Source organism: Rhinolophus ferrumequinum, chromosome 6 (genome assembly GCF_004115265.2).
Source record: "Rhinolophus ferrumequinum isolate MPI-CBG mRhiFer1 chromosome 6, mRhiFer1_v1.p, whole genome shotgun sequence".
NCBI classification, from domain to species: domain Eukaryota; kingdom Metazoa; phylum Chordata; class Mammalia; order Chiroptera; family Rhinolophidae; genus Rhinolophus; species Rhinolophus ferrumequinum.
Window position 1 is genome coordinate 31,174,650 of NC_046289.1, and position 26,126 is coordinate 31,200,775.

The 26,126-nt window shown below is 55.9% G+C and overlaps 2 protein-coding genes across 16 annotated transcripts in view; one reads left to right on the plus strand and one right to left on the minus strand.

Moving 5' to 3' along the window:
- SPTB (spectrin beta, erythrocytic) overlaps window positions 1–18,324 on the plus strand; it is a 111,699-nt gene extending 93,375 nt beyond the window's left edge. Inside the window, exons 30-36 of the mRNA XM_033106850.1 lie at window positions 385–581; window positions 874–923; window positions 1,710–1,788; window positions 11,528–11,790; window positions 13,781–13,954; window positions 14,196–14,238; window positions 14,407–18,324. Coding sequence (XP_032962741.1) covers window positions 385–581; window positions 874–923; window positions 1,710–1,788; window positions 11,528–11,790; window positions 13,781–13,954; window positions 14,196–14,238; window positions 14,407–14,574 — 974 coding nt within the window. The 3' untranslated portion in view covers window positions 14,575–18,324. The remainder of the gene's footprint in view (window positions 1–384; window positions 582–873; window positions 924–1,709; window positions 1,789–11,527; window positions 11,791–13,780; window positions 13,955–14,195; window positions 14,239–14,406) is intronic.
- Window positions 18,325–18,978: 654 nt separating this feature from the next.
- PLEKHG3 (pleckstrin homology and RhoGEF domain containing G3) overlaps window positions 18,979–26,126 on the minus strand; it is a 66,017-nt gene continuing 58,869 nt past the window's right edge. For 6 of the 15 annotated variants that reach the window (XM_033107533.1, XM_033107534.1, XM_033107535.1 and 3 more), the window contains 6 exons: window positions 25,771–25,809; window positions 25,324–25,346; window positions 24,503–24,823; window positions 23,907–24,020; window positions 20,842–22,246; window positions 18,979–20,324 (listed from right to left, as the gene is read on the minus strand). In XM_033107533.1, coding sequence (XP_032963424.1) covers window positions 19,591–20,324; window positions 20,842–22,246; window positions 23,907–24,020; window positions 24,503–24,823; window positions 25,324–25,346; window positions 25,771–25,809 — 2,636 coding nt within the window. In that variant the 3' untranslated portion in view covers window positions 18,979–19,590. The remainder of the gene's footprint in view (window positions 20,325–20,841; window positions 22,247–23,906; window positions 24,021–24,502; window positions 24,824–25,323; window positions 25,347–25,770; window positions 25,810–26,126) is intronic. The other 9 variants (XM_033107540.1, XM_033107537.1, XM_033107539.1 and 6 more) reach the window with 5 other exon arrangements.

The window sequence follows — 26,126 nt, forward strand, 5'->3', positions numbered from 1 at the left end:
GGTCCCATGGCTGCTTGTGCACAATTTTGTGAGACAGCCAAGGGCTGTGTTCAGAGAGTGTTCAGGGCAGAAGACAGCTCCTCAGAAAAAAGACATCTGAACTACATATTTTTAAAATGGAGTTTGTTCTAATTAACGTTTTCTTAAAATACCAGAATCGATGGAGATGATATAGGGGCCCAGTGTGGGGAAGTGGTGGCCTCAGGCAGCAGGTCACCAATGAGCAGTGTCCACACAGTTCAGTGACACCTGTGCGGCCCCCTCCCTGTCCGCCTGCTCCGTGTGGGTGGGCTGAGCGGCCCGAGGTCCCAGCAGGAGCGGACCGCTGGGTGCTGACAGACCCCTGGGCCTGTGGGGGGGCTTGTGTCTTGTTCTCCATGGCAGTGCTGGAAGTATGCCAGTTCTCTCGGGATGCCTCCGTGGCCGAAGCGTGGCTGATTGCCCAGGAGCCCTACCTGGCCAGCCGGGACTTTGGACACACGGTGGACAGCGTGGAGAAGCTCATCAAGAGGCATGAGGCTTTTGAGAAATCCACAGCCACCTGGGCAGAGCGCTTTGCTGCCCTGGAGAAACCCACCACGGTGAGCAGAAAGCTGGGGCAGTGGGCGGCCACGCCTTGAGGGGGCTACCTCAAGTAAGGAACTCGTAGCCGTTATTAGGGGCCTATGGACAGTGTAAGAGGCTTGGCGAGGGGGGAAAGAAGTACAAGTGGTAGAAAGTACTGACTTTTGAACCAAAAGACAAAAAAGGATAATGGCAAAAGGAACACATACCAGGATGTGTTGGGTACAGGGAGCCCCCTTTAGAGAAAGGTGTCTGAGAGCAAGCTCCCTTTCCTGGCTGCTCTGACCCCCTTGGCCTTTCCTCCCCTAGCTTGAGCTAAAGGAACGCCAAATCCTGGAGAGACCTGAGGAGGAGACTGGGTGAGTGTGAGGGGGTCGGGGGTGGCGGTGGGCTTAGCTGGAGCACTCTCCCAAGGGTGATGAGTGGGGAGCAGGAGGGGAGGGTACTTTTAATCAGAAACAGCCCCCTGACATTTTAACCATGTGACCTCTCACACCTTGACCAGGGGTTAGAGAAATTTGGAGTGTCTGAAGCTTGCAGGCAGAGAGGAGCTTTTGTTTAGGATTTCCAGGCGGGAATTCCCACCTGTTCTCAGGAATTTTTTTCACTTTCCCATTCCTGAATCCCGAGAAAAGTTGGTCGGGAAATCAGGAAAATCGGCTCCTTGAACCCAGGTGGTTGGTAGTATCGGCCCTTAACTTTGTGGAAACGATTCATCGTGGGGAATGGAAAATAGTTTATATCTTGGGATTCGGAAACGGGAAAGCGAAAAAGTCTCCTGAGAACGGAGGGGAATTCCCGCCTGGAAACCCTGCTTTTGTTAATCCCAAATCATGGTGCGGGCAGAACCCGGTAGAGAGCCATGGCTGCAGAATCACCTCCCCCGCTCTGGGAGCCACCTGACCATGTGCCCCAGAGAATGTTCTGCACAGAACCGTGTCCATTTCTGAAGTATCTGCCTTAACTGGAAAGTGAGGCCACATCAAGCATCTGCTTGCTGAGTGCCTGCCAGGCTGCTGCGAGACCTGGACACGGGAAGACACTGGGCCTGTGCGCCCGAGAGGGGGTTGGGGGAGCAAGGCCTTGGGGAAGGCACTGGCCTCAGCGAGATGCTTGTTTCTAAAGAGGGCCTGTGTGTTCCGTAGGCCTCAAGAGGAGGAAGGCGAGACAGCAGGGGAAGGTCCCCGAGCTCCCCACCGGGCAGCCACCGAGAGAACGTCCCCGGTCAGTTTCCTGTCCCACTTGTCTAGTTCCTGGGAGTCGTTGCTGCCAGAACCAGCTCACCCCTACTAGGCTCGGTCGGTGGGGGCAGAAGGCGAGGACAGGCACACGCAGTCCCATCCCCAGACTCCTCCTTCAGCTCAGTCTGCATTTTCCACTTAGGTTCTCTTAATTCCTAGACTAAGTCCCCTCCTCCCTTCAACCCCGAGGACACTGACATGCCAGCCCATTGACATGATTCTCTTAGTTTGGTTTGATCGAGTCTAATAAATTTTCTTGTGTAAATACATCCCCATCCACATCAAGGGAAACAGTTTATACGGAGATGATTCATTTTTATACACCATCCTGGTTTCCATTTTTCCTCCTCATCCTTCACAGTCTCTCTCTCTCTCTCACACACACACACACACACTTACACACACACACACACACACACACACTCAGACCCCCCACCCACCCCCCCACAGATAGACGGCACAGTCTTGCTGGCTGCGACCACGGGCGTTCTGGGACACCCTCCCCTCCAGCTGATTCTTCCCTCTGAAGCAGAGCCCCTCCCTTTGCACCTTCCTGGCCTGATGCCCACGGGTCAGGATAAGGAACTGAGTTTGGACTGGGCACTGGTTCTGAGGCAAGAACAGACTTGAGGCGCCCTGTAGGAGTGTGGGAGAGCCTCAGGGCTTTAGGTCGCAGGCCCCATCCCCCAACTTGTAGAAAAAGAGGGTGTGTGGCGGAGGGGGGCTCGGGAGTGGACTAAGACTGACCAGCTGCCAGTGGCCTGGGCATATGGCTTTAAGGACCTGGCCTGGAAGAGGTTCCTTAGCTGAAAGGACTGGGGTCTGTGTAGGGGGCCTGGGAGGCTGTAACCAGGTTTAGGGGAGATGCCCTGGGGAGTGGCTGATGGAGAAGAAAGCACGAATTCAGCATGTACCTTGCATGGCTTCACCACTGCAATTACCCACCTCTCCAGGTGACCAGGTGAGCGTGCCTGAACCTTGAGGGTTTAGGGAAATTGGTATTCTAGGTTAGACTTTCTGGTGCACCATCCACCCCAGAAAAAGTGCACATACAGTGAGCATTTCCTGTGCAGAATCCCTGTCAGGTGCATCCTTCAGCCCTTCCCACCCTTCTTGGCTCACGCTCTCACGCACACGCACACTCCCGGTCTCCCTCTGCTGTCTCCAGCCTGGACAAAGGCCTCCCTCTCTGAGCTGCACCCACCCATCATGTCCAGCAGAGGGCATTCCTGGGCTCCCGCTGGAGCAGTCTCTCCCAGAAGTTCCTTCCGAAGCTCCCATCATCGCATGTGGGAGTCTCTGGTGGACCTTGTCCCAGCCCCTTTTTCCCAGTGACAGCTCTCACCGGAAGGAGAGAGAACTTTGGGGGCTGGCACAGACTGTGGACACTGGGGCTGGGACATTCCTGCCTCCTGCACCATCCGCGCTTCAGCTGTGCATCCCTGTGTGTCTGTGTGCAGTGGTGTCCCAGGTCTGCGGGCTTCTTTGTGACCACCTGAGTGACTCCATCCATTGTTTGTCATGTACGTCTATGCAAGTGTAATTACATGTATATCAGAGCCGCCTCCATCCAGCACCTGAATGTCTATGGGTTTGGGGGGAATAAAACCTGCTTGGACCTGAGTATCTCAATGGAAGGAGGGAGTGAGCCCACGTTTGAGACCCTTCTCAGAGAGCCAGCCACTCCACCAGATGGGAAAACTGGCCTGTGCCCGGTACCAGGAAGAAACCAGATGGCGCATCAATGAACACCAGGCCCGAGGCCTCATGGAAACATTTCCTGCTGCTTCTGTCTCAGCCCTGTGTTGAGTTTTCATGAGGACCCACAAAACCCTGAGGGAGGGCGTGATACCCGATTGGTCTTTGATATGAGAAGAGCGGAGAATGGGTCCCACCCAGGCTGGGAAACGTTTACAGAAACCGCACGCCTCCCCCAGGAAGGGCCGGCTATCTGTTGGGCCTTCTGTCGGCGAGGCATGGGTCATGGTGGCTCTCCTGCTGTCCCGTGTGTGTGGTCTGGTGTCGGTGCCCCATAGACTAGATCCACGCGGTGCTGCTCCATGTGAAACCCAGCACTAGTGCATGCCAGCTTCCTGCTTGGGGGGAAGACGGGAGTGGACCAGGCACCTGAACCCCTGTCCAGACTGCTGCACACCACAAGGCGGCCACCCGGCCCGCCCCTTCCCGGGTGTGTGCACACACACGTGCACACACAGGGACGGGAGCGCCCTTCCTGCATCCCTGTTTTCCTCAAGCACAGCACTGTGTAACCCTTTGCCTCCCTCACCTCTTCCCTTTCCCCGTTGGAGCATGTTCTGGTAAAAACCAGTCCCAGCACACAGGTAAGTGTGTAAGTATGTGTGAGGCCAGGCAGAAACAAGGCATTGTAACAGGCCAGGCTCCTGGCCTGCAAGTCAGGACGTTGGGTTCTAGTCCTGAATTCTGCAGGAACCTTCCCACATGATTTTAGACAAGCCCCCTCATCTTCCTGGGTCTCTTTGTCTTACAAAGATCCTTCTGCGGGATTACAAAAAGTCCAGAACATTCCTGAATGTCAACAACGTTCCTGAATAAAGGGAGGGGTGGGGAAAAGGTGGTTTTCTCGACTTTCTTTTCCTCGCCTCTGTAGCTCTAGGGAACCTGGTTCGTGTTTGTCAGGTGCCAGTGGGTGTGAGGCCGGAGATGGGAAGCACGAGGCAAAGGGTTGGGGTGTTTGCCTTTGTCCCCGTTTGGGGAAGAGAGGCAGGGTTCGACCTCGGCTCCTGCCAAGGTCAGTGCTCTGATGGCAGCCCCAGGTACTGGAGGGGAGCCTGGCAGCAGACTGAGCCATTCCCCGTCCTCTCACTGTCTGGGGTGCCCTCACCCCCACACCTCCTGCCTTAGGTGTCTCCCCTTCATCCTGGGTGTGGCTCTGGGAAGGGCTGGGGTGTCCCCCTAAGGTCCTCATCTTCAGGGTGCCTCGGAATCCTCAGTGTGACATTGCTGGTGAGATATTGACTGTTTGACACATTGAGGTTGGTTTCACAGAGCAGAAATGGTGTTGCCAAGGATCCAAGTCACCCCAAACCTAAGGATCCCCACCAACAGCCCTGGGACACCTTCTGTGCCCTCTGCCTGTTCCTGGCTTTGTGGTGGGCAGTGGGGCCTGAGCTAGGAACTCTCCCAGAGGGGCTGCTGTGACAACGCAAGTGACATCCCTGAAAAGGCCTGGTGCTCCTAGGGGCTGTGGCACGCAAGAGTCTGTCTTCAGGGTAATGGTTTGAGGCATTCGTGCTCTGTCTGCCTCTAAGCCTCAGGCTGGATCCAGTCTGTATGTGTCAGGACTCCAGGGTGTGAGGGGGTTCCAGAAAGCAGCTGCCTGGGTGCCATTCATTATCAGGCCCCTTCATCTGGTTGTCAGGGAAAACTCTCACCCAGGTGCTCACAGACAGCATTGACCATGACCTTCCAAGACTGCCTGCCGCCGGCTTCCTAGGAGAGGGGACTGGGCTTCTCGTTAGGGATGAACACCAAAGCTGCGACGTCTCGAGACGGCCCCTTGCCTCTCCCTTCCATAGTCGTAGAGGCTTCTGTGGCTTCAGGGGAGTCACCGGCACTGGAGAATGTGAGGGCCAGTGCCCCAGGGGCTTAGTGGACACTGGGCTGCAGCCAGGACATCTTTCAGCCAGTGCCTGGCTGGCTCCAGCTGCTGTCAGCCCCTTGGAAACCTGGGCAACTCCCTCACCCCCATCCCCAGCAGTGGCCTCCTGGGCAGGCAGCCTGGAGCTTTAATCGGCAGCCAGAGACTGGGCTCTGACGTCCTGGGATGGAAGGGATGTGGGTGTGAAGGCAGCAGCTGTGTTTCTTCTTGCCTGAGCAAGTTCTCCCGATCCCTTTCCCCCTCCCGCTGTGAGGCCCAACTGAGTTGCTGTTTCAGGCATTTTGCAGTGAATGCAAATCGTGAGCAGACCAGGCCAAGAAAGAAGTTCAGTTTTCCCCTAAACTTGGGCGTGTCCTTGTCTCCCCAGGATGCCTGAGTCAGCGTGGCAGGGCTGTGTCTGCCTGCAGTCTGGCCCAGAGCCCTGTTACTCCAGGCTCCCCAGAGAAACTGGCTCTAGGCTCTTTCTGGACATTGGTCCCGCGCTGGGTGTGCCCAGCTGTCTGTCTTTGGTCAGACACGATCCTCCTGGCCTCGCTGCTCTAGGGGCCCCCTCTCAAGTTCTTTCTTCCAAGCTGTGTTGCAGAGCGTCCCAGGAACTGATGGGCTCGGGACAGGCGCAGTTAACAGGAGGTATCTCAGAAATAGGGTTTGAAGCTGCCCATTTCACAGGTGGGTGGCGCATCCGGGTGGGGGCAGGGTCTTCTCTTTTCAGTCTTTCTAATGCCGATCAAGCGAGCCACCAGCTCCTCCAGGGCAGGGACCAGGAGAGCCCACACCAGTAGTGGGAATGGTGAAGACCGCTCCCCAGAAAGCCTAATTCTGTCGCCCATGATGCTGGTGGACCAGGTCTCCTCCCTGTCCAAGGGGGCCCTGCACACTCCCCTCTCCATTTCCCCTCACTTTACCTGGTGGCCTTTTGCTCTGTCCCCATCCGTTGTCCTCCCTGGTTCCCCAGTTGTCATCTCAGCTAGCCCCTAGAGCACAGTGTTGATCCGCTTTTCTCGTGAGAGCCCCTCACCATCCCTACCACCAACCCTGGGACCCCTCACTGCCTGCTCCAGCCTCAGCTCCTCCCACTCTTTCCCCTGTTCAGCAACTTCTCCTTTCTTTAGACATTTATCTCATTCTACGTTGCCATCTCTTTGGCTGCTCTCAACAAACCATCTCTCTTCTTGCAAACAAGTGTCTTCTGAACAGCCTTCCCAACCTGTCTGCCAGCAGCCCCTCTTACCCTCACGCAGAGGAGGAGGACGCAGACATCAGATGCTGGGAAGGTAAACCTCTCGGCTGTAGAAGTGGCCAGCTTCCTGGGGGGCCACCCCGCAGTTCCCCAGCGCTGTTGGGTTCCCCGAGGCCTCAGCAATAGGTCTCATCTGGCTCCTGGCCCCTTCCAGGGTGGCTCTGCCATGATCACGCTGCTGATTAGCCACGTGTCTTACATACGCCGAGCTCGTCTCATTTAGATCGTGAACCGCATCAGATAGGTACTTTCCTCTGGAGCAGTAGTACCACCGCTTGCAGCAGAATTCAGCAGGAAGAGCACAGAGTTTGGGACCACCCTTCCACTCACTTGTGTGACTCTGGGCAAGTTACTCGTTCTCCCTGACCCCCCGTTTCCCTCATCTGTAAAATCGGGGTAGTGAGGACACTTGCCTCTCAGAGAGGGTGTGAGGATTGGAAGAGAGAATGCAGAACATCTGGCATCTAGTAGGTGATTACTTAAGTCTCCATTTTTCCCCTTCAATTTTTTTTCTCCATCCTTCATGCAGACATTCATCTCTTAAAAGAAGCATCCTCCATATGAATTCTAGCATCCCTTACCTAAGTCCTCCCAAACCAAACGTCCTGGAGTGCCCCTCCCTTGAGGTTCCCTGCACACACACTCTGGGCCGAGTCCTTGCTGTGACATAGATGAGCATGATCGTTGGGTGGCTAAGGTGGAACAGTCTCTCTCTGGATTGCATCCTTACGTCCTTGTTCTTATCAGCATTTCCTTTATAGAGAAGCCCCCTCACTTGTGTTTCTTTTCTTGTTAGTGTATCTGGGTTCACCGAGCATCTTCTAGAAACCCCAAAAGACGCTGTGGTCACTCACCAGGTTTTCTGGGGGGAACTGGAGAGTTAGTCATCTGTGTGCTATTCCCTCCGCCACCTGCTGGCTGGGCCTGGAAGTACACCGATTCCTTCAGTCCAGAGAAATGCACCCATCCTGCCCCATTTCCCCTCCCCTTCCTGAGCCTGCTTTGTGGAGGAGACCCTCAGCCCTCTGCCTGCTACCCCAGCCCGAGCCAGCTTCCCAGCAAGGCAGGACCCTAAAAAGTCAAGCCTACCAGACTCTGAGTTGGCCATCCCCCACCCTTCAGGAGCTGGAGCCTCTCCGTTTGACTGCAATCCTATAAGAGGCTCTCCTGTCTGAGCCTTTTCCTCCCAACCAGCAGCCAATGCCATCTGTCACCTGCCCTTCTCTGATATCATGATCCCAGCAGCCAGTGCACATGCCCTCTTAGACGTCTCCCCCACCCTTGCCCATCTGTCCCCCAAACCAGAGAACTTGGCTCCATGCTGCGGGCAGCTCCTCCCCTTATTCCAGACCCCCACCCTGGGCCATTCTCCCTCACGCTGTCACTCCCACGTATAGTGTAAGACTATCCCTCCCTGACCATCCCAGCCTGACACCCAGAATTCCCCCCAAGCAGCTGGTCCTCCTTTCCGAGGGTCCTCCAGCTCCTCTGGGTGATGTCTCTAGGTTGGGTAGCCCTCAGCAGTGTGGGTGTAATCTGTGCACCTTCCAAATGACCTGAGAGCGAAAATAGCAGGCCTCTCAGCCTTATAGAATGGGTAGAAGAGATCATCAGGCCATCTCATCTATCCAGGGCCTTTTGTCAGAACCTGGCCTGTCTCTACAGCCACATAAGTAGCCATTGCCTACTTTTCATGCTGTGCTGTCCCCAAATTCCTCTGCTATTGGGCAAGGCAGACTCTCCATAGCAGAGAACAGCATGGTTCCGGGGGCAGCAGCAGAACTGTCACCTTCTCCCCTCCATCCCCAGCTCTCTCTTATAAGATGTCACAAAGCATATTTACCCCTGGGAAAGGAGAGCCCTTCTGCCTAAACCATGCCCCCATTTTTCTCATCTGCATCCCTTCCCCCAGGCCAGGAGGAAGAGAAGCCCTGCCAGCCCTGGGCCCTGCAAAGGGCAGCAGCTGCAAAACACCTCCACCTCCTACCCTCACTCTTGACTCCTCCTCAGGCCTTGGCCTTCAGGGTAAAGGGAGCAGGGTTTATTTTAAGTTGCCTTCATGTGAATAATCAAGAGCACAGAAGAAATCTTTGCGCACTTTAGAAAATCCCCATTTTCCAAAGCCAGCCTATGAACCAGCCGTTTAACTTTGGATCACACTGGCCATGGCCTCTGAATATCGCTGCCAGGGAATGTGGGTCAGGCACCCATTAGGAGGAAGCAGAAGAAAGGTGAGATTGTTGGGAGGCAGTCCTGGAAAAACCCATCTTTATTTTCAGAGGATAGTTCCAGAAAGGAAGGAGAATGGAAGTGAAAGTGCAGGGAGAAAATGTGGACCGATAGGTCTTTAGCAAGACCAGTCCCAGGAGGGTAGAGGCTGGGTGAGAGGTGCACGCGTGGCTGTGAGGGTCTGCCGGACTTCCCTCCCGGTGTCTGCCAGGGCGTCCTCCTGAGACCCCAGGGCAGGCGGGGCAGGCTGTGGCCCACACCGAGAGGAGCAGCGCTGCCAGCTGGAAAGGTAAGGGATGAAAAGAGGCTTCACTTTTTGTAATAATTCACCTCCCTAACCTTTATACCCAGGTCAGAGGGTTGGCCTGACCGGGTCCACAGAAGGACCCCAAACTCCGGCTCCTAGACGCCTCCTTGCCACTTCTGCCCTTGCTTCCTGCTAGAGGATGATCTGGGCATGGCTTTGGCCCCTCAAATCCTTGTGGCCAATGCTGGCTCATTGCAGACTCTTGAAGATAAAATACAGCAAGATGCATAAAGATGAGTGTGGCCTGACCACAGCTCTCAAAGGATTCTAAGACAGCAAAGGATGTGATACAGCTGTGATAAAAACTCAGGCCTGTCTGATTCTGGAATGCAGGCTCTTAACTGCCTCCAATCCCTATAAGCTGTGTAATCTTGGATGAGTCACGTGACCTGAGCATAGGTTTTCTCATAGATTGAAGGTATTAGACTAGGGTAGCGGTTTCCAAAAATTTCCAGTCATGTGACCCTTTCTTTAAATGAGATCTTACTGGAACCCCAATTTATAACTATTTATTGAACAGTCCTAATTTTTTAAAAATTTTTATTAGGGAATATTGGAGAACAGTGTGTTTTTCCAGGACCCATCAGCTCCAAGTCAACTCGTCCTTCAATCTAGTTGTGGAGGGCGCAGCTCAGCTCCAAGTCTAGTCGCTGTTGTTAATCTTTAGTTGCAGGGATCTTGAACCAACAACCTTGTTGAGAGCTGGCGTTCTAACCAACTGAGCCATCCGACCGCCCCCTGAACAATTCTAATTTGATGGGATACAAATATGACCAGCTTTACTTATCTTCCAAGCACTGTCTTCAAACATCTCCATTGAGTCTCCCTTCCCGTTCCTTAGTGCCATCTTAGGCAGACCTTGGTCAATTTTAGCTGTTAAGTCTCCCCAGTCTGTTTCAGTTTGAAGCTTCAATCTGGTGTCCAATATGGGGCCTACATCCGTCCATCATCCATCAATTCCTCTATTTCGGGTTTGCCCATGTCTAACGGACCCACAATGGGGAGCACAGGGTCTGTTCTGGCTCCTCCCCAACACTCTTCTGGGCCCCCCTCCATCTTCGGTGGTTGGACTGGGAGCAGAAAAGGGGGCAGTCTCCACTCTCCAGGGTGGCCCTGGCCCTCCTCAGCTGTCGATGCCCTTGGTCTTGGTACTTCAGGCATCCTTCCAGACGTGGCCTGCTTGGGGGCCTGGAGGACCCTTCCCACCTAGTGCTGCAAGGCCTCCAGCAGGTCAGGCCTGTGAGACAGGGTTGTGGCCATAAGGTTCAAGCTAGACTGCCTTCCATGGTGCTCACTTGGCACATAGGAGACCTCCCCGTTCTTGCCCCACCTGACAGTGGGAGGCTGGCTGTCCCTTGCTGCCGCAATCTGCCCTGCCCTCTTTCCTTTGCTGCGGCAGGCACAAGGGCAGATCAGCAAGCCCTCTGCAGAAGGCGGTACCAGCTGGGGAATGGGAGGCCCACTTCCTCTTATCATGAGCACCTGACATACAGCGTGTGGTTCCACTGGAGGCCCCTCACTCAGCTTGGGCGGGATGCAGGGCGATGCAGCCACAGCCTGGCCCGGGGGCGGTGACTCCTTACAGGTGATTGTCAACCCCACTGCACGTGAGAGTGCGTGAAAAGCTTATTAAGAAATAGCAAAGTGCTAACCCCAATCCAGGCCAGTTAATGCAACATCTTGAGGGTTGGGTCTGGGTATATTGTTAAAGCCCCCAGGTTATTATTGGAAAAGGCAGCCAAGTTTAGCAACCACTGTCCTCGTCCAACAAATCCCTGTTAAATGATGGCAGCAGCACCAGTCAGTCTGGGTCCTCCCTTTTTAAGGTCATGTGGGAAACATAGGGCTTGGTGCCTTTAGCTTTGAGGCTTTAGACACAAGTGGAAGGCAACAGAAGAGTTTCCATTCAACATCCTAGCTCGTACTAGTGTTTTTCAAACCTGTCTTAGCAGCAGACCCCTTTCTTCATAGGAAATCTTGCGGGAGCCCACACAGAACTCAGCTGGATTTGGAGTATGTGGCTGAAGTAGGGGTAGGGGCCTGGGGCCGGGCTGAGCTGGGGCTTTGCCTGCTGCACTGGAACTCTGTCCCCTGATGGGATCATCACTCAGGCCCCTTCAGCTCACGCTAAGAACCTGTTGCTGTTAGATTGCAGGGGGTGGGGGTTGGCAATGGAGCCAGAGATGTGGACCGAGCCTAGTGAAGCAGGCCAGGTGGGGGCCTGCTGGCTTCCCATTTCTGCTGAGTAGTCATCCCTGGGGCAGAACCCCCAGCAAGGTGTGCTCCTCCCATGTGCCCCTGAGCAGGGGGAAGAAGAGAGGCAGTGGCCTCAGGACCTGCAGCCACCACCGCCGCTGGGGCCGCGTGAGGAAGGACAGGAGGAGAAATGCGGTGGGGATGAGAGGCCCGCCACCGAGCCTCTCTGTAAGGTCCTGCACACGCCTCTGAGTGAGGGTGATGAGCCTACAACGCTGCCGGCCCAGCGGGACCACGGGCACAGCGTGCAGATGGAGGGCTACTTGGGCCGCAAGCACGACCTGGAGGGGCCCAACAAGAAGGCATCCAACAGGTGCGTGGGAGCCTCGGCAATGTGGGTATGTGTTGGAGAGGGTACCCTCTGCCTCTAGTCTTGAGAGCTCCTGGGCACACCTCTGGGCCAGCCCAGGGGTTGCTTGGCATGATGGGGAAAGCGTAGCTTAAGTTCTGGTCCCAAGTTCGCATCCTATGGTCTTGTACAAGTTACTCAGCCTGAGTTAGTTTCCCCATTTGTCAGATGGGGGTGATGATGCTAGCATGCCTCTTTGGTACCCTGCCTGGTACAGAGCAGGAACTCAGACAACACTGTTGTTCTTATCCCAGGGCTGGGTAACAACAGGGAGGTCACTCTTGGCACTAAGAACATACCCTTGACCGAGGCCCATGTTTTAACCAATCTGAGCCTCAGTTTTCCCAGCTGTGAAATAGAGAGGAAGAGTGGGGTTGACACTGGTGCTTTCTGGAGGTTCTTCCCCGTGCTGTCATACCGTGACTGTGACCTTGAGGAATTCATCCAAAGGTCATGTCCTTGCCTGACCCTGAGGCAGTCATGTCTGTGGGTTTGGTCCATCCAGGGATGCCTCTACCCAAGGTCCCTGAGGGCCTCTGCCTTCAGGCAGCAGTCCAGGGTCCAGGGAAACAGGGCAGCATCAAGAGGTTAGAGCCAGTCAGATTCCCAGAGCCAACTGGCAGCGTACAGAGACTGTCCAGGGGACCACGCCAAAGCTAATTCAAATTCCAAAATATTTGGGGGCACCCGCTGCCCTGAAGAGGTTTATTGTTTATATGAAGAGTCTACCAGGAAAGAGGAAACTAGCATTTATTGAGCACCTACTATGTGCCAGGCATTATATTAGGACTGACAAAATCTTCACAACCACCCTGTAATGAGGTTTCCATTTTCCAGACAGGGAAAGAGTCTCAGAGAGGTTAAGTCATTTGTTCAAGGCAGGATTTTACTCCAAGACCCAGCTCCTTCTTAGCAACTGCCTTACTTGCTATAAGCTCAAGGAAGGTGGTGAGGGCTAGAGGAAAGAGCTCCAAGCTGAGCGTCACAAAGCCTGGCTTTGTAAAGTGACCAGCCTTGTGCAGGTCACGTGCTCTCTCCGACCTGCCAGTCCTTCCTCCCTAAGTGCCTGACTAGTTCTCTACCTTCCCGCCCTCCAAAAGGAGGGAGGAAGAAGGAAAAAAGAGGAGGAAGAAGGAAGAAAAGCTTAATATTTCTCTGCTTTCAATACTGTGAAAATGCAACATGTTCCCATTTGTCGGTGAAGGAGCTCAGGTTAGCCCACACCTTAGCTTATAAGCCGGTAGTCACCAAACATACAGGTCAAATGAGCCTTCGTTTGCACAAATATGTTTCTTTAGAAAGTGCTAGTATATAGTGGGCATATATCATCAACAAAACAAAAAACAACCAGCAGAACAAAATCCTGCTCTATTCACTTCACAGTTCTATAGTGAGAATCAAATACGCTAATGGATGTGGAAATGCTTTGAAAAGTTTACACTGTTTGTCTTAGACTTAATAATTCTACTTCTAGAAATGTATGTCAAGGTAAGATCAGAGTTACAGGAGTTGCAGTCAAAGATTTATGCACAAGAATGTTTATCACATTATTTAAATTGTGCTATTTAAATGTCCAGTATCACAAGGTCCACCAATAAAGGGGTTATTGATGGGATACCATAGAGCTATTCAAAATTACTTTCAAGAAATATTTGAGGATATGGGGAAATAGTCGTAATACAGTGTTAGGCTTCAAAGCAGGACATAAAATTGGATATACTGTATAATCCAATTTAAGCTATATATGTGAATAGAAAAAAGACTAGAAAGAAATACATAAAATGTTAACAATAGTTAACTTTTGGTAGTAGAATTACATGATTTTTATTTCCTTTTTTTTTCTCAGTAAAGTGTATTAGTATTTATCAAGGCAAAAGTGACGTAATGAAAATGAGGCATAGCTGTGGGAACTGATTACAGAGACGCTGTAACAGGGCTGTCTTCATCTTCACAGGTCCTGGAACAACCTGTACTGTGTGCTCAGGAACAGCGAGCTGACCTTTTACAAAGATGCCAAGAACGTGGCCCTGGGGGCGCCCTACCACGGGGAGGAGCCCCTGGCCCTGAGACATGCCGTCTGTGAGATCGCTGCCAAGTACAAGAAGAAGAAGCATGTCTTCAAGCTGAGGTGAGGTCCCTCCCGTCCACTGCCTGTCCTGGTGGCTTCATTTGCATTAGTGGCTGGACAGGGGCCCACCACATGGGACCAGCTCCAGGGCTGAATTGTCCCTCAGGGGATTTTCAAATCAAAGAGGCTGATGGTCTGGGTTTTTACCTCTCAGAAGGTTCTGTGGCGTCAGAGCCAGCCCTCTGCCCAGGTAGAGGGCTCCAAAGGTGACCACATGGCGGGAAACCCTTTGTCTTCCTAGGTTGAGCAATGGCAGTGAGTGGCTCTTCCATGGCAAGGATGAGGTAAGTGCAGGGCAGCCGCGCCCAGACCCCTGCTAACAAAAGGGCAGGTGAAGGAGACCCAAGCCATTGGACCTCAAGGCTCTTTCAGAATGGGCGGTCCTAGGGCAGCCCGCCCCATCCTTTGCGGGGCCCTGGGAGGCGCGGGGCTCTGACCCTCCTGCCCTGCAGGAGGAGATGCTGTCCTGGCTGCAGGGTGTGAGTACCGCCATCAACGAGTCCCAGAGCATCCGCGTCAAGGCCCAGAGCCTGCCCCTGCCCTCCAACGCCGGCCCTGATGTAAACCTCGGCAAAAAAGACAAGGAGAAGAGATTCAGCTTCTTCCCCAAAAAGAAGTAGCCTCTCACGGTGCCCCACAGGCGGAGCCGGGCTGCGGGTGCCGCAGTGCCTCCCTCGGCTGCCCGGGACTGGCCGGGGTGCCTGTGGCCCTGACCTCAGCCACCACCCGGTCCTCCTCCCGCCTGCCGCCCGCTGCCTGCTGCCTGCCTGCTCCGTGTTGCCGGGCCAGGCTCCGGAGCCCACGCTGCACTGCAATCGCTGCCTTCGCCCACCCGGCCGATGTCTGCTCCCCACCTTCCACAGAGCGACTACAGGGACAGGGGCTCCTAGTTCCACAGGGGCCCTGGGGCCTCCCGTCCCGGGGGCAGGAAAACGGTTTTCCAAGGCACATGCCCTCCTCTCCCCACCTCCTGGGCTAAGGTCACACCAGCGCCCCAACTCCCTTGAAAGCTGGAGAAAGCAGATGGGGTTCCTCCAGCGTTGCCCACCCCCACAGCGAGTCTTGTTTGCGGTCATTTCCCACTTGGGTGCAGCCAGGGAAAGGGAAAGGGAAGAGGACACTGGAAATGCCTGAGCCGCTCCTGGGGCGTGAGGAAGGAGCCTTCGGGTGGGCCCACAGGGCCCTGCCTCTGGGAAAAGGGCTGTGGGGACTGAGGGACATCACGGGCCTCCCTGGGCTTCCTCAGAACTGGGACTCACCTCAGGGGCCACCACATCCCTCCTCCTCCCACCAAAAAAAAGGGGACACGCTCCAAGGCCGGTGGGTCCTTAGTGCAAGGCACCTCCTGGTCCTTCCAGCACCCTTCGCTACCACCATAGGTGACAGAATGGAGGATGAGCAAGCTCTCCAGTCGTTCCTTTTAAAACTGAAGTTAGAGCTTGGCGCTCAGGCTTAGACCTGAAGGAGGTAGATGGGTCCTGACACTGCCTAAGGCGCTGCCTCTCCACTCTGCCCCACCCCCAGTAGCAGCTGAACCAGCAATATCTGACTGAGACCCGGGACCCCTTAATGAGACAGTCCAGTCCCCAGATACAAGATGGAGAGCCCAGCACCTGGAGTAAAGCATCCCAAAGCCAAATTCCCAATGTGTATTGTCTGCATCTGGTACCATTGGAGGGTACTGGCTGGACAGACAGCCAAGTGCATGACCTATCACCCTGGGGTGACAAACATATCCATACCTGGGTATTACCACCCACATAACTCAACCCCTGGGCAGCTGGGACAAATGCTGAGCCCAAAGCCATGGTATGGCAGCCCTTGCTCAGCTTCTCCTGACGCCCCATGGGTGCAGAACTCACCCATGTGGCTAACCCCCCAACCCCCACCCAAGCACAGCAAAGGGGCCCTGCAACCTAGATCCGCAGGAACAGCCTTCCCCATGCTCTAGGGTCAGACGTCTGTGGGGAAGACAGCATTCATTCCACAAGGATTTTTCCACTCCTCTTTGAAAGCAATACAGCTCCAGCCCAGCATCTTAACTGGGGGTAGGTTCCCACAGAAGGCTCAGGTTGGGAGCAGTAGGCATTTCTCCTGGGGAGGTTATAAAGGTCCCTGGGCCTGCAGCTGCTATTTCCATCACCTTCCCCATGGGAAGGAGCCTTAGAGACACTGAGATGATTCCTCCAGAAGTGGATGAGGCTCGGGCAGAAACCACAGGGAGAGGGAGAGTTACTAGACCTTCCCAGGAGCCCTGAGTGCAGGCACATCTCGAGTATCAAGGTGAAGTTGAATTCAGCAGACAGGAACCACGGGAGGGAATTTCTCTGATGGCACCTGACATCTCCAGATCAGGTGGTCCCACCTCTGTAGCCAGGGGCTTCATTTGGCCTCTGTACACCTAACCCTATGGCCCTCTTTGTACCTACAGGGAACCTAGTATAGACCATTCACCAGTCTCTTTCGACACTTGGGGGAACCAAGGCAGGAGGCAGTAAGATCACTACTCACCTGGCAATAAAGTCTCTGGTGCATCTAAGGGTATGTCCTGCTCCAGGGCAGAGAGCATGTTCCTTGCTGAAGGGTAGGTGGTGGCAAGAGTGTCTCTCCACGGCTTCCCCAGGCCAGTCGTGAAGGAGGCCAGGGACAGGAGCCACCCTCCCCCTCCACGTGTGCCAAAGTAGCACCTGAGTGAGGAATCTCCAACAGGCTACTCCACAGTCCCAAGAATGAAAGGGCCCCAAAGGAAGCGCTAGGACGTCACCACCCAGGTCCCCGGGACTGGTCACGGGCAGCAAGCTGCATGTGACCCTCCATCTATTGTCACCTTCTCCCACATCCCTCCCATGTCACACAAGACCCAAGACCCTCAACCAACTGAACTGAAATTGCAAGCGCCCAGCTTGGGGAGCCTGTGCCACATGGGGGCTAAGCCCCTGGTGCCCTGGCAAGGTCTCTTTTTTTCTTCCTTCCATTTTCTACTCTGCAGTCTTTTCTTTAACAGTGCTCCCAAACTAGGTTGACAAGCTCCAGTCCACACCAGCACAACAGGCTTCCTCCCAGGGCAGTTTAGAGGAAGCTTTCTGGACGTGGTCAGGTAGCCTCCTTCCCTCTCCTTGCCCTGGCCTCAGCTGACTGGCCGGCGGGGGCGTGGAGGCTTCTCGGGCTTCCCTCCCCCCCAGTACCCATACCAGGAGGCCTGTGGAGGGCTCAACTCCCCACCACTCCACTCTTCTTTCCTGCCTATCAGAGGGCAGCTGGGGTCGTCGTGGCCAGTCCTAGGTCCCCCTCCTCCCTTCTGCGGGAGGGGGCAGAGGTCCAGGGGACCACGTGGCTCCATCTCTTGAACAAGCAAGCTCAGGGAGGAGGGGGCTGCAGAGAACTGCAACCCTGTTGAGCACAGACCATACCATCTGTCCTCCACCTGCTCAAACGTGCTTCCACCAAACGAAGGAAACCCATTTACTAGTTTTTCTAATAAATCAATAACGCTCCGTATTTCTCTCCATTTCTTATTTGACAAGGCTTGTTTCCCTTTGAACTGGGCCAAGGAATACTAGTTGAGTGAGCAAGGAGGGAGCTGTGTTCACAAGACCACCGGGGAGACACAGGGACAGCCAGGCTGACTTATCCCGGAGAATCTTATGGGACAACTCTGCCAGCACCCAGGCCCTGAACCTCACCTGAGACCGAGAAAAGCTTTCTCGGGGGCCTGCTGCAGGCCTTTCCCCAAAGCTTGGGACAGAGCTTGGCTGGACATTAGAATCGCCAGGCCTGGGGTTCATCTCCAAAGGGGACGTTTCATTTGGTCTGGGTGGATGGAATGTCGGCATAGCCATTTCTCAAAAGGTCCACTGATAATTCTAAGGGGAAGCCCGAGGTTCCCAGACAGACTCCGATGGTTGTGTAAGGATCACCTGGGGAAAGGATTTGCTACAACATCCCAGGCCCCACCCGCTGAAAAGTCTGAGTCAGAGTTTGAGGCACAGCGAATCACCCACCTCCTTCAACTTCCAGGTGAGGGAAAAGCAAGAGTGTAGGTGGTCCAGCTAGTTAATGGCAGGGCTGGGACCAACACCTGGGTCTCCTGACTTACTCCAGGACGTTGATGGCTACTCCACGTCAGAACCCGAGACTTGCCTGGTAGAAGCCAGCTCTCTCCTGACTGTGGAAGTGGCCCCAGAACATTCCAGTCAGCTGACAGAACACAGGCCAGCTCTGCCCTGTCTGCTTCTGCCCAGAAGAGGCTCCACTTGCCTTTGAACTTCCCTTGAGCTCAAGAGACTCCGTACACCCATCTTCAGGTCCAGCCCATCCTCCTAGGTCAGAAGACACTCATGGCCCTGAGCCAACAGACCTGTGGGGACACCTGAGGACAGTTCTACCACCTGGGCCCTGCAGCCCCACGCGTCCCAGGCCCAAGCCAGAAGAAACAGGGCAAAAAAAAGCTAGTCCACCATGGAGAAAAGGCAGAAAACCCAACTAGAAATAACAAAGCATTCTTAGCCCTTTTGAATCAAAAACACTTTGGAGAATGGGATGAAAACTTAGGGTCTACCCCAGAAAAAATGTATTTGCACTCTTCACCCAGTTGCAAGCCACCTCAAGACATTTCTAGGCTTCAAGTTTAGACTCCTCACCTCCGAGGATGTCTCCTGGGAGTGAGAGGGAGAGAAGAGTAAACGGCACCAGACAGGGGAAACTCCTATTAGAAAAATGTTCCCTTCACCGCGCCCCTCTGCCCCCTACCCCCCCACACACACTTCTTTTAGTCCAACTTCAGCCCTTGAGAAAAAGAGCTAAAGGCTGGCATGACGCCCCTGGCCCCATACGGGATGCTGCAGACACAGAAGTGCACGGGAGTAGACTAGCAAGAAACCGAGTCCCTTCCTACACCTTTCAAACCCCCGCCCCCCTCCCCACGAGCACCCTGGTGCCCCAGCAGTCCATCTCCCCAACACCTCTGGCCACGATCAACTCTCCCACCCCAGCTAGGCCCAGTAAGGAGACCACACACAGATCAGTTGGTCAGCAGTGGTTATTGCACCATTGGCAAATAATGAAATGTGTATACATTAGCGACAACCACAGGGGCAGCAAGACAACCCACAAAAGTACCTGAACTGAGTCCGTTACATTCTTTACAGGAAGGGAATCAACAACAGACGCACACACGCGCGTGCACACAAACACAACAGAATGGAAAGCAATAAATTATGGACCTCGTTCCCCCCTGGATCCTAAGAAAAGGCAGTTAAAGAGCGAAACCTCCCCAGGCCAGCATCCCGTCTCCTCTGGCTGGGCTCCTCAGCCTGGCAGTGGCCAGCCAGCGCCGGAGGCCTGAGCAGGGCTTGCTCTCCCTGGGAAGAGGTGAGCTTAAATATTGGCTTCTTACCAAAGAACTAGGTACATGGAAGGGAAGTGGCCACACTGGCCTCAGAGTCTGGGCCTGTGGAAGTCGCCGTGAGCCTGCAGGAGTGCCAGCACGTTCACAGATGGCACTTGCTGAGTACAGCGGAGCATCTTTCCAGGGCACGGCCTTTCTGAGGGCCCTGGGTGGGACTGCTGTGAGCAGGGTGAGCCCAGTCTTGTGGGCAAGTCTGCCAAGGTTCCGCCCCTTCCCCCAGGACTCAGGCTCAACCTATGGAGTTCAAGGCCTGGAATTTCTCCCTCAGGTTTCTCACTCTGCCTTGCTGGCTTGGGTCCACTGGCTCCCGGGGACCCTCTTCGTTTGGACGATACTCTGCAGGCATCTGCAAATCCTGGCCCTGCCCTACCATGGCTGCCAGTGAGCTCAGTCCCTGCCCGCTGCCCTCTTCCAGCCCCACAGCGGGGGGAGGCAGGGGCCCCTTCTCCATGACGATCACCCGCTGGTTGTTCTCCAGGGTGAGGTCCGCAGTGACGTACAGGGCCTCCTCTGCGTCTGGCCCACTTTGGGGCAACACCCCAGGAGGCTGGGCCTGGGTGGCCTCTGGGCTCGCCTGGCCCCGCTTGGCATTCAGGCTGCAGCAGCGGCCCGCCCTGCCCGACAGAGAGGGCTCCACCATGTTTTCTGGCACCGAGCGGCTCCTGTTGACAGGCAGACCTCGGGGCCGGCTGCCCTCAGCCTGCGCCGCCTCGTCATGGGAGGCGTATTTGGAGCAGAGCTCTCGGACATCAGGCCAGTTAAAGGTCTCAGTGTCGAAGGGGCTGAGCGGGCTTCGAGCAGAGGTCCGGGCCCCAGGCGAGCTGGTCCTTGAGTTGGCAGCAGAGGGGCTGAAGGAGAAACGCCGTGGTGACGTCTCCCCGGCAGAGCAGGGCTTAGGCGGGCTGTGCTCCTGGTCCAGCATCTGCTCATGGTTGAAGAGGGACAGCACTGGCTTTCTCCTACCTGTGAGGGGAGAGAGAGCTGCCTGAATCACTGGGCAGGAGGAGAGGACGTGAGGGCTCTGAACCGCCTTCGACTCACTTCCCAGGCAAGGCTGACTGATGGAATTTTGGTGGGTGATGGAAGAGACCTCTCATTCATCATCTATGGCCACTTTATCAAAGGGCAATGGAAAGAATAAAGAAAAAGCAGTGGACAAGGGGTTGTGAGTCAAAGGAAGAAAGACAAGATCTTCTGCTCTCCTGGAGAAGAGGGTCATGGCCACATTTGCTCCCAAGGTCTCTCTGCTGCACAGGAAAGGCTGGGGGAGAGCAGTAAAAGGGCTCAACCAGGGCTGCACGAGTGGCCTCGAGGCATTAGACCAGGTGCCAGGGCCTCCCCCCGGCCTTCGGTTTGGGCTTGAGCCCTCTCTTTAGTAGAGGTTCTTTAGGGGTCCCTTTCCCCCAGAAGCCAAGTGGCTCCTAAAAGGCTCTTCTGCCCCAGACCTGCAGGAGGGGACCACTCCCCACCCCTGCCGTACCTTTGTCACCCGGCTGTGCACCATCCTCCGCCTGCAGGCGGGGAACGGTGGGAGCTGCCTTTTCCCACTGCAGTGGTGGCCTGGCTGCCACCGCCTTGCTCTTGATCCGGAGGCTATACTGGCGGGCCAGCTGGTAGACCTTGTTCTTGACTCGCTCGCTCACATGGCTGTCCATCATGTGGGAGAGCTGCACAATACGGGGGTGCAGCGGAGTCAGCAACTCTCCCTGGGAGCCGCTGCTCAGCTCCTTCACCAGCTCCTTCAGCTCCCGGGCCAGGTGGGCTGCACTGGGCCTCTCAGTGGGGGAGGCGCTCTCTGGCGAGGCAGTGGCCGACTCCTCGGTGATGGCCCCCAGCTCGTGCCCCTCCAGGATGAACAGTGGCTCATGCAGATCAAAGCCATTGGCCTGACCTTGGCCTTGCCCCTTCCGAGGGCTCCCCCTGGAAGCCTCCATCCCCTCCCAGATCTTCACAATTTCCGAAGATGGGCGGAACTCAGAATCTGTGACAGGAGCTGGGTCCCCAGTACCCACATGACCTGGTCCTGGGAGGTCAAACAAGGCCCATGACGCTGGCCGGGAGCCCACCTGTCTCGTGCGCCCTAGTGGAACCACTGGCTCCGGGTCTGGCCTGGGAAGGCTGTTGAACCTGGAGACCGAGTTTCTCACCAGGCCTTTGGGGATGTAGGAGAGGCTCTCCCGGCGCCGGATGCTGAAGCCAGCGTCGTGGTGCTCTGCATTTTCGTAGTAGCTCTTGATTTTGTCCAACAACAGCCGGTCTTGCGTAGAAAGCATCGATTCCTTCTTCTTGCAGGAAGACCTGTCGGGCTCCGCTGGGCAGCCTGGGCCTGGGGGCTCCGTCCCATTGACAGAAGGGCCACTCTCTGTGGCCATCCCCACACAGAGGTCCTCTTCTGGGACAAGCTGAGAGCTGAAGGAGTCTGTGGTGCTGCCACACTGGGCCGGGCCCTTCTCACTGCCCTCCAGGCTGAGCACACTGCTGCTCCGGCTGGGCAGCCTGGGGGTCCCGAAGCCAGGGGACTTGCCGTCCTCCAGTGCCAGGCTGCTCCGCCGAGAGAAGCTGCTGACAAACCGCTCAGCAATGACGCTGGCCTGGTCCAGCACAGAGGGCGGCAGGAGGCTCTCGGGCTCCTGGGCAGCCGCCATTTCCTCCTCCTCCTCCTCCTCCTCCTCACTGCTCAGGGCTTTAATGTCCTCGGTGCTCTCAGCCACCGCGAAGTCCAGCACGTCACTCGGGTGGTCCAGCCCCAGCAGCTCTTGGTGGGTGGCAAGCTGAGATTCCAGGACTTCTGGAGACTCTGTGTCTGAGGGCAGCTCCTCAGTGCTGGGACCTTCCACGTCAGCAAACACCTCAGGCTCTGTCCCAGGCTCAGGGTCTGGATCAACCTGGGACAGCACGGATAACACGTATGAGACGCGGGGGATGAAGGGACAGCATGGCGTGGCCTCCTCAAAGCCCAGTGGGAGGGGGCTGCGGTTTAGGACTGGAGGGGCAAGACGTCCTCAGGGAGGAGGACGTGATGCTGCCCTTTCCTGACCCGCAGCTGGGGTGCTGGGCCCATGTCCTCAAACTCAAGGAAAAGTCTAGGAACACAGATGGGGAAGAGTGGTGGCACCCTCTGTGGCAGCCTACCCAGGAGCTACAGGGGCAGATGGGGACATACAACCCAGGGTTGAGCCAGGGCACCAGCACTCCCTGCCCAATGGTAAAGCAGCTCCCAAAAGCCCTAGAGGCTTCCAACATGGGGGCGAGGGGGGGTCATTCCAACTTCCCTACGGGACCAGGGCCTCCCACGGGGCTCAGGACCCCATGCGGGAATCCTGTCAGACATGAGCAAGGAATATGGCCCCGTGCACGACTCTGCATATGCCCAGCAGACGGGCAAGGAAGGAAGCAGTTTTGAGAATGCCCTCTTGACCACCTTGAAGGTCATTTGAACCACAAAACTGGCCAATACAGGCAGCTTTCCAGAGAGGTGTTCAGGAAGAAGATAAGCAAACACTACATTGTGAGGAATCAGACCTGATTCCCTTTGTTCTATTCCAGAATCTGCAGAGCAGGTCCCACGCTCTAGGCCTGCACCGTCCCACTGAGGGGCCACCCAGCCACACGTGGCTCCCGGGCACCGGAAGTGTGGCTAGTCCAAACTGACAACAGCAGTAAGGGTAAAATATACACCAGACGGCAAAAATGTCATACAGAAAAAAAAGTACAAAACGTCTCATTAATAGTTTTTTATATGGATTATATGTTGAAATACGAGTTTGAATATATTGGGTTAAATAATTTTTTCACGTGGTTACTGGACAATTTAAAATGACACATGTGGCTCACATCCTATTATCACTGGACAGCACCACTCTAGACTCTTATCCAATGTCCTCCAGGCTTCTGTCGTGTCCTGGCCATGAGGCCCACCCTGGGGTCTAGGCCTCATGAACTGCTTCTTGTAACACTGGGAAAGCGTGTCCAGACAACCCACAGACAGCGTGGGTGTCAGGAAGATGACCGTGGGCTTCTGAGTCACAGACCCAAGTCTGATCTCAGCTCTGCCCCTTAGAAGCTACCCAATGTCAGGCATGTCACTCAACCTCTCTGAGACCCCCCCAGTAGAGCTGTCGCAGAGAACAGATGGAAGAAATAAACAGCAGACACGTAGGAGATGTCCACAAGACATCACTCCACTACCCCTTCGCCCAGGTACGCACAGGTGAGACTGAAATATCTGGGATGATGGCAGGGGCAGGGCCTAATAGAGGGGACCTAAAATCTGGTCACTTCTGCTAACTATGCCCTTTGGCAAGGGACTAATCTGCCCAAAGGAAGGGGAACCTTTTTCTAATTCATAGAAAGGGGCTGTCTGCTCACTAAGCCACGCGCCCATAGGCCAGACAGGCTTTCCTAAAGGGGCGAGAGTCCTGGGGGGGTGGGCAATCCTTCTCCCCATGGGCCCAGCGGGACGGTCTGAAAGGCCAGCCTGCAGACCGGGAGACCTGGGCTCCAGGCACCACTGCACGAGGCCCCTTCCGCCTGCTGGCCACTCACCTCTGGCAGGGAAGAAACGGACTCAAAGCTCATGCGCTTCTCGGCACTGGTTGGAGACCGGCCGCTGGGCCTCCTGCAGCTCGTGGGGCCTTCAGACTCCCTGCGCCCCTTCCCCTGCGAGCAAAGGGCAGTCGTCAGCTCCTGGGAGCTGATCCCCCTGCATCCCAACGCAGGTGGCACCTGCTGAGCTCTAAGGGGGCTGGGCTTTGCTGAGAGCCAGCCCTGGACCTGAGCCAGGCCAGAGTCAATCTGAGCGCCAGGCCTAGGGATGCAGAAATCCCTGCCAGGCATGCGGCCTCAGAACAGCCCAGCCCCTGACCCTCCCAGCCCCACTCTGTGCTGGCTTGTCCCCCTTTCCACTGCACCCCCCCATTAGTCATGCTCATTGGGCAGCACACTGGTTAGCACCCAGTACTAGGACAGCGCATGCCAGGGGCTCACCAGGGCATGACCGTGAGTGAGGGGTTAAGAAGTGCTGATGTCAGGAGGAAAGGAACAAGGACAGAGGGGTGGGGAGGGTGGAGGGGGGACCTCAGGTGGACATGCACATGCCAGGGAACATGCAAGGAGGAGGGGAAATCAAAGAGACACCTCACCATAGCGCCCCGGGAGAAAAGTAAAGCGTTGGCCCGATAGTGCCAGCAGTGGAGGGCGGCCAGCAGGGAGCTGGCAAAGTCGGCTACCTGCTCCGCCACTGCCAGGCTCTCCTCCTCCTCTTCCTCTGAGCCTGGGGGCTCCAGCCCAGACCCCTTCTCGCTGCCTTCATGCCCCGCCAGGTCCTCCAGAGAGACCTGAAAGGCCTGCTCTTCCTCCTCCTCCTCCTCCTGCTCCCGGGCAGCCCCTTCAGCCTCCAGTTGCAGGCCCCGAGTACGGGGGCGTTGCCCCAAGTCCAAGAGAGTGCCAGCACTGCCCGCATGCTATTCAGAGCACAAGACCCCCTCGTGACCAGCCTCTGGGCAACCACCCCTCCTCCTGCCAGTGGTTGGGTGTGAGGAGGCTTTACACAGAAAGCCACATCTAGATGCCAGCCCCTCGTCTCCATGGGGCCCAGTGAGGATGGTGGAGCGGGGGTTGGTTCTCAAGCGGGAAGCTGGGACCCAGGAAAACAAGGCAGGACTAGGGCCTGGTCGGGAACTTAAGCCCCAGAAAGTCCTGCCTGCTCCGGAGGCGGGGAAATGAAAGAGGATCCAGGTTGGGCGGGCCACCACCAGGGCGCCGGTCCAAGAAAAGGGTATAGAAAGAAGGGTCCCATGGTGAGGGCCACAGCCTCTGTGACCCTCATGACAGAGTCTGGTGCACAGGAGGTGCTTGAAAAGTATTTGGTGAATGAGTGAAGACAATGAGAGCTGAAGGGGCTGGGGGCTGGGCAGTCCCACCCACCTCTGTCCATCCGGTCGCCTTGGCCCACTAGACTTACCTTCATTCCTGCTGCTCTGGCTGCTGCCACCACCACCGAGTTCCAGCACATGGGTGAAGGGGAGAGGAACAGAGGGGAGGTTAGCAGGACAAAGGCCTGGAGACCCCTGGGGAAGACCTCTCTGGGGGCTCCTACTCCCAGAACCCTCACCCGGTCTCCTGGGGTTTGAAAGGAAGGACTGAACAGAACAGGAGCCTGGCGGGTGCAGAGCAGTGCACATCTGCGCACGTCATTTGTTCCTGCTGTTCCTCAAGGACAGGGTGAAAGGAGTGTGTGTGGAGGGAAGACCTCAAGCCTCCTCCCTGGACAGCAAGGGGTGAGGCCCACTTCCCGGGAGGAACGGAGACAGAGTGCCCTCGAAACTGTCCTGGACACCCCATCCGTGGGTCACCTTCCTGGCCCTGCCCTAACGCTCGGTGGGAGTGGCTGTCCAGCCCTCATACGCACCTTTCTCACTGAGTTGCCTGAGCAGGTGTCTGGTTGGCTCTGAGGAGGAAAGCAAACGGGCAGCCCGTGAGGCCTGGGAGCAGCTGTGCCCAGCCCTGTTCCCACTCCAGTCCATCGCCAGCTCAAAGTCCACTTGGCCTTGGCTCCCTGCAGCCCCGGGGGTTGCAGGAGGCTGCCCCCACACGTACCCATCGGGAAGCAGGGCCAGGGCCACTCCCATCAGCCCCCAGGAGCAGGACTGCCCTCACTCCCCGCATCAGCGCACCTCGCCCACAGCCCTCCATTGTGGAGCCATAGCCCGTCGCTCCCACTTCAGACCAACTAGTCTCATCTCTGGAGGTCCCTGGCTCCACCTC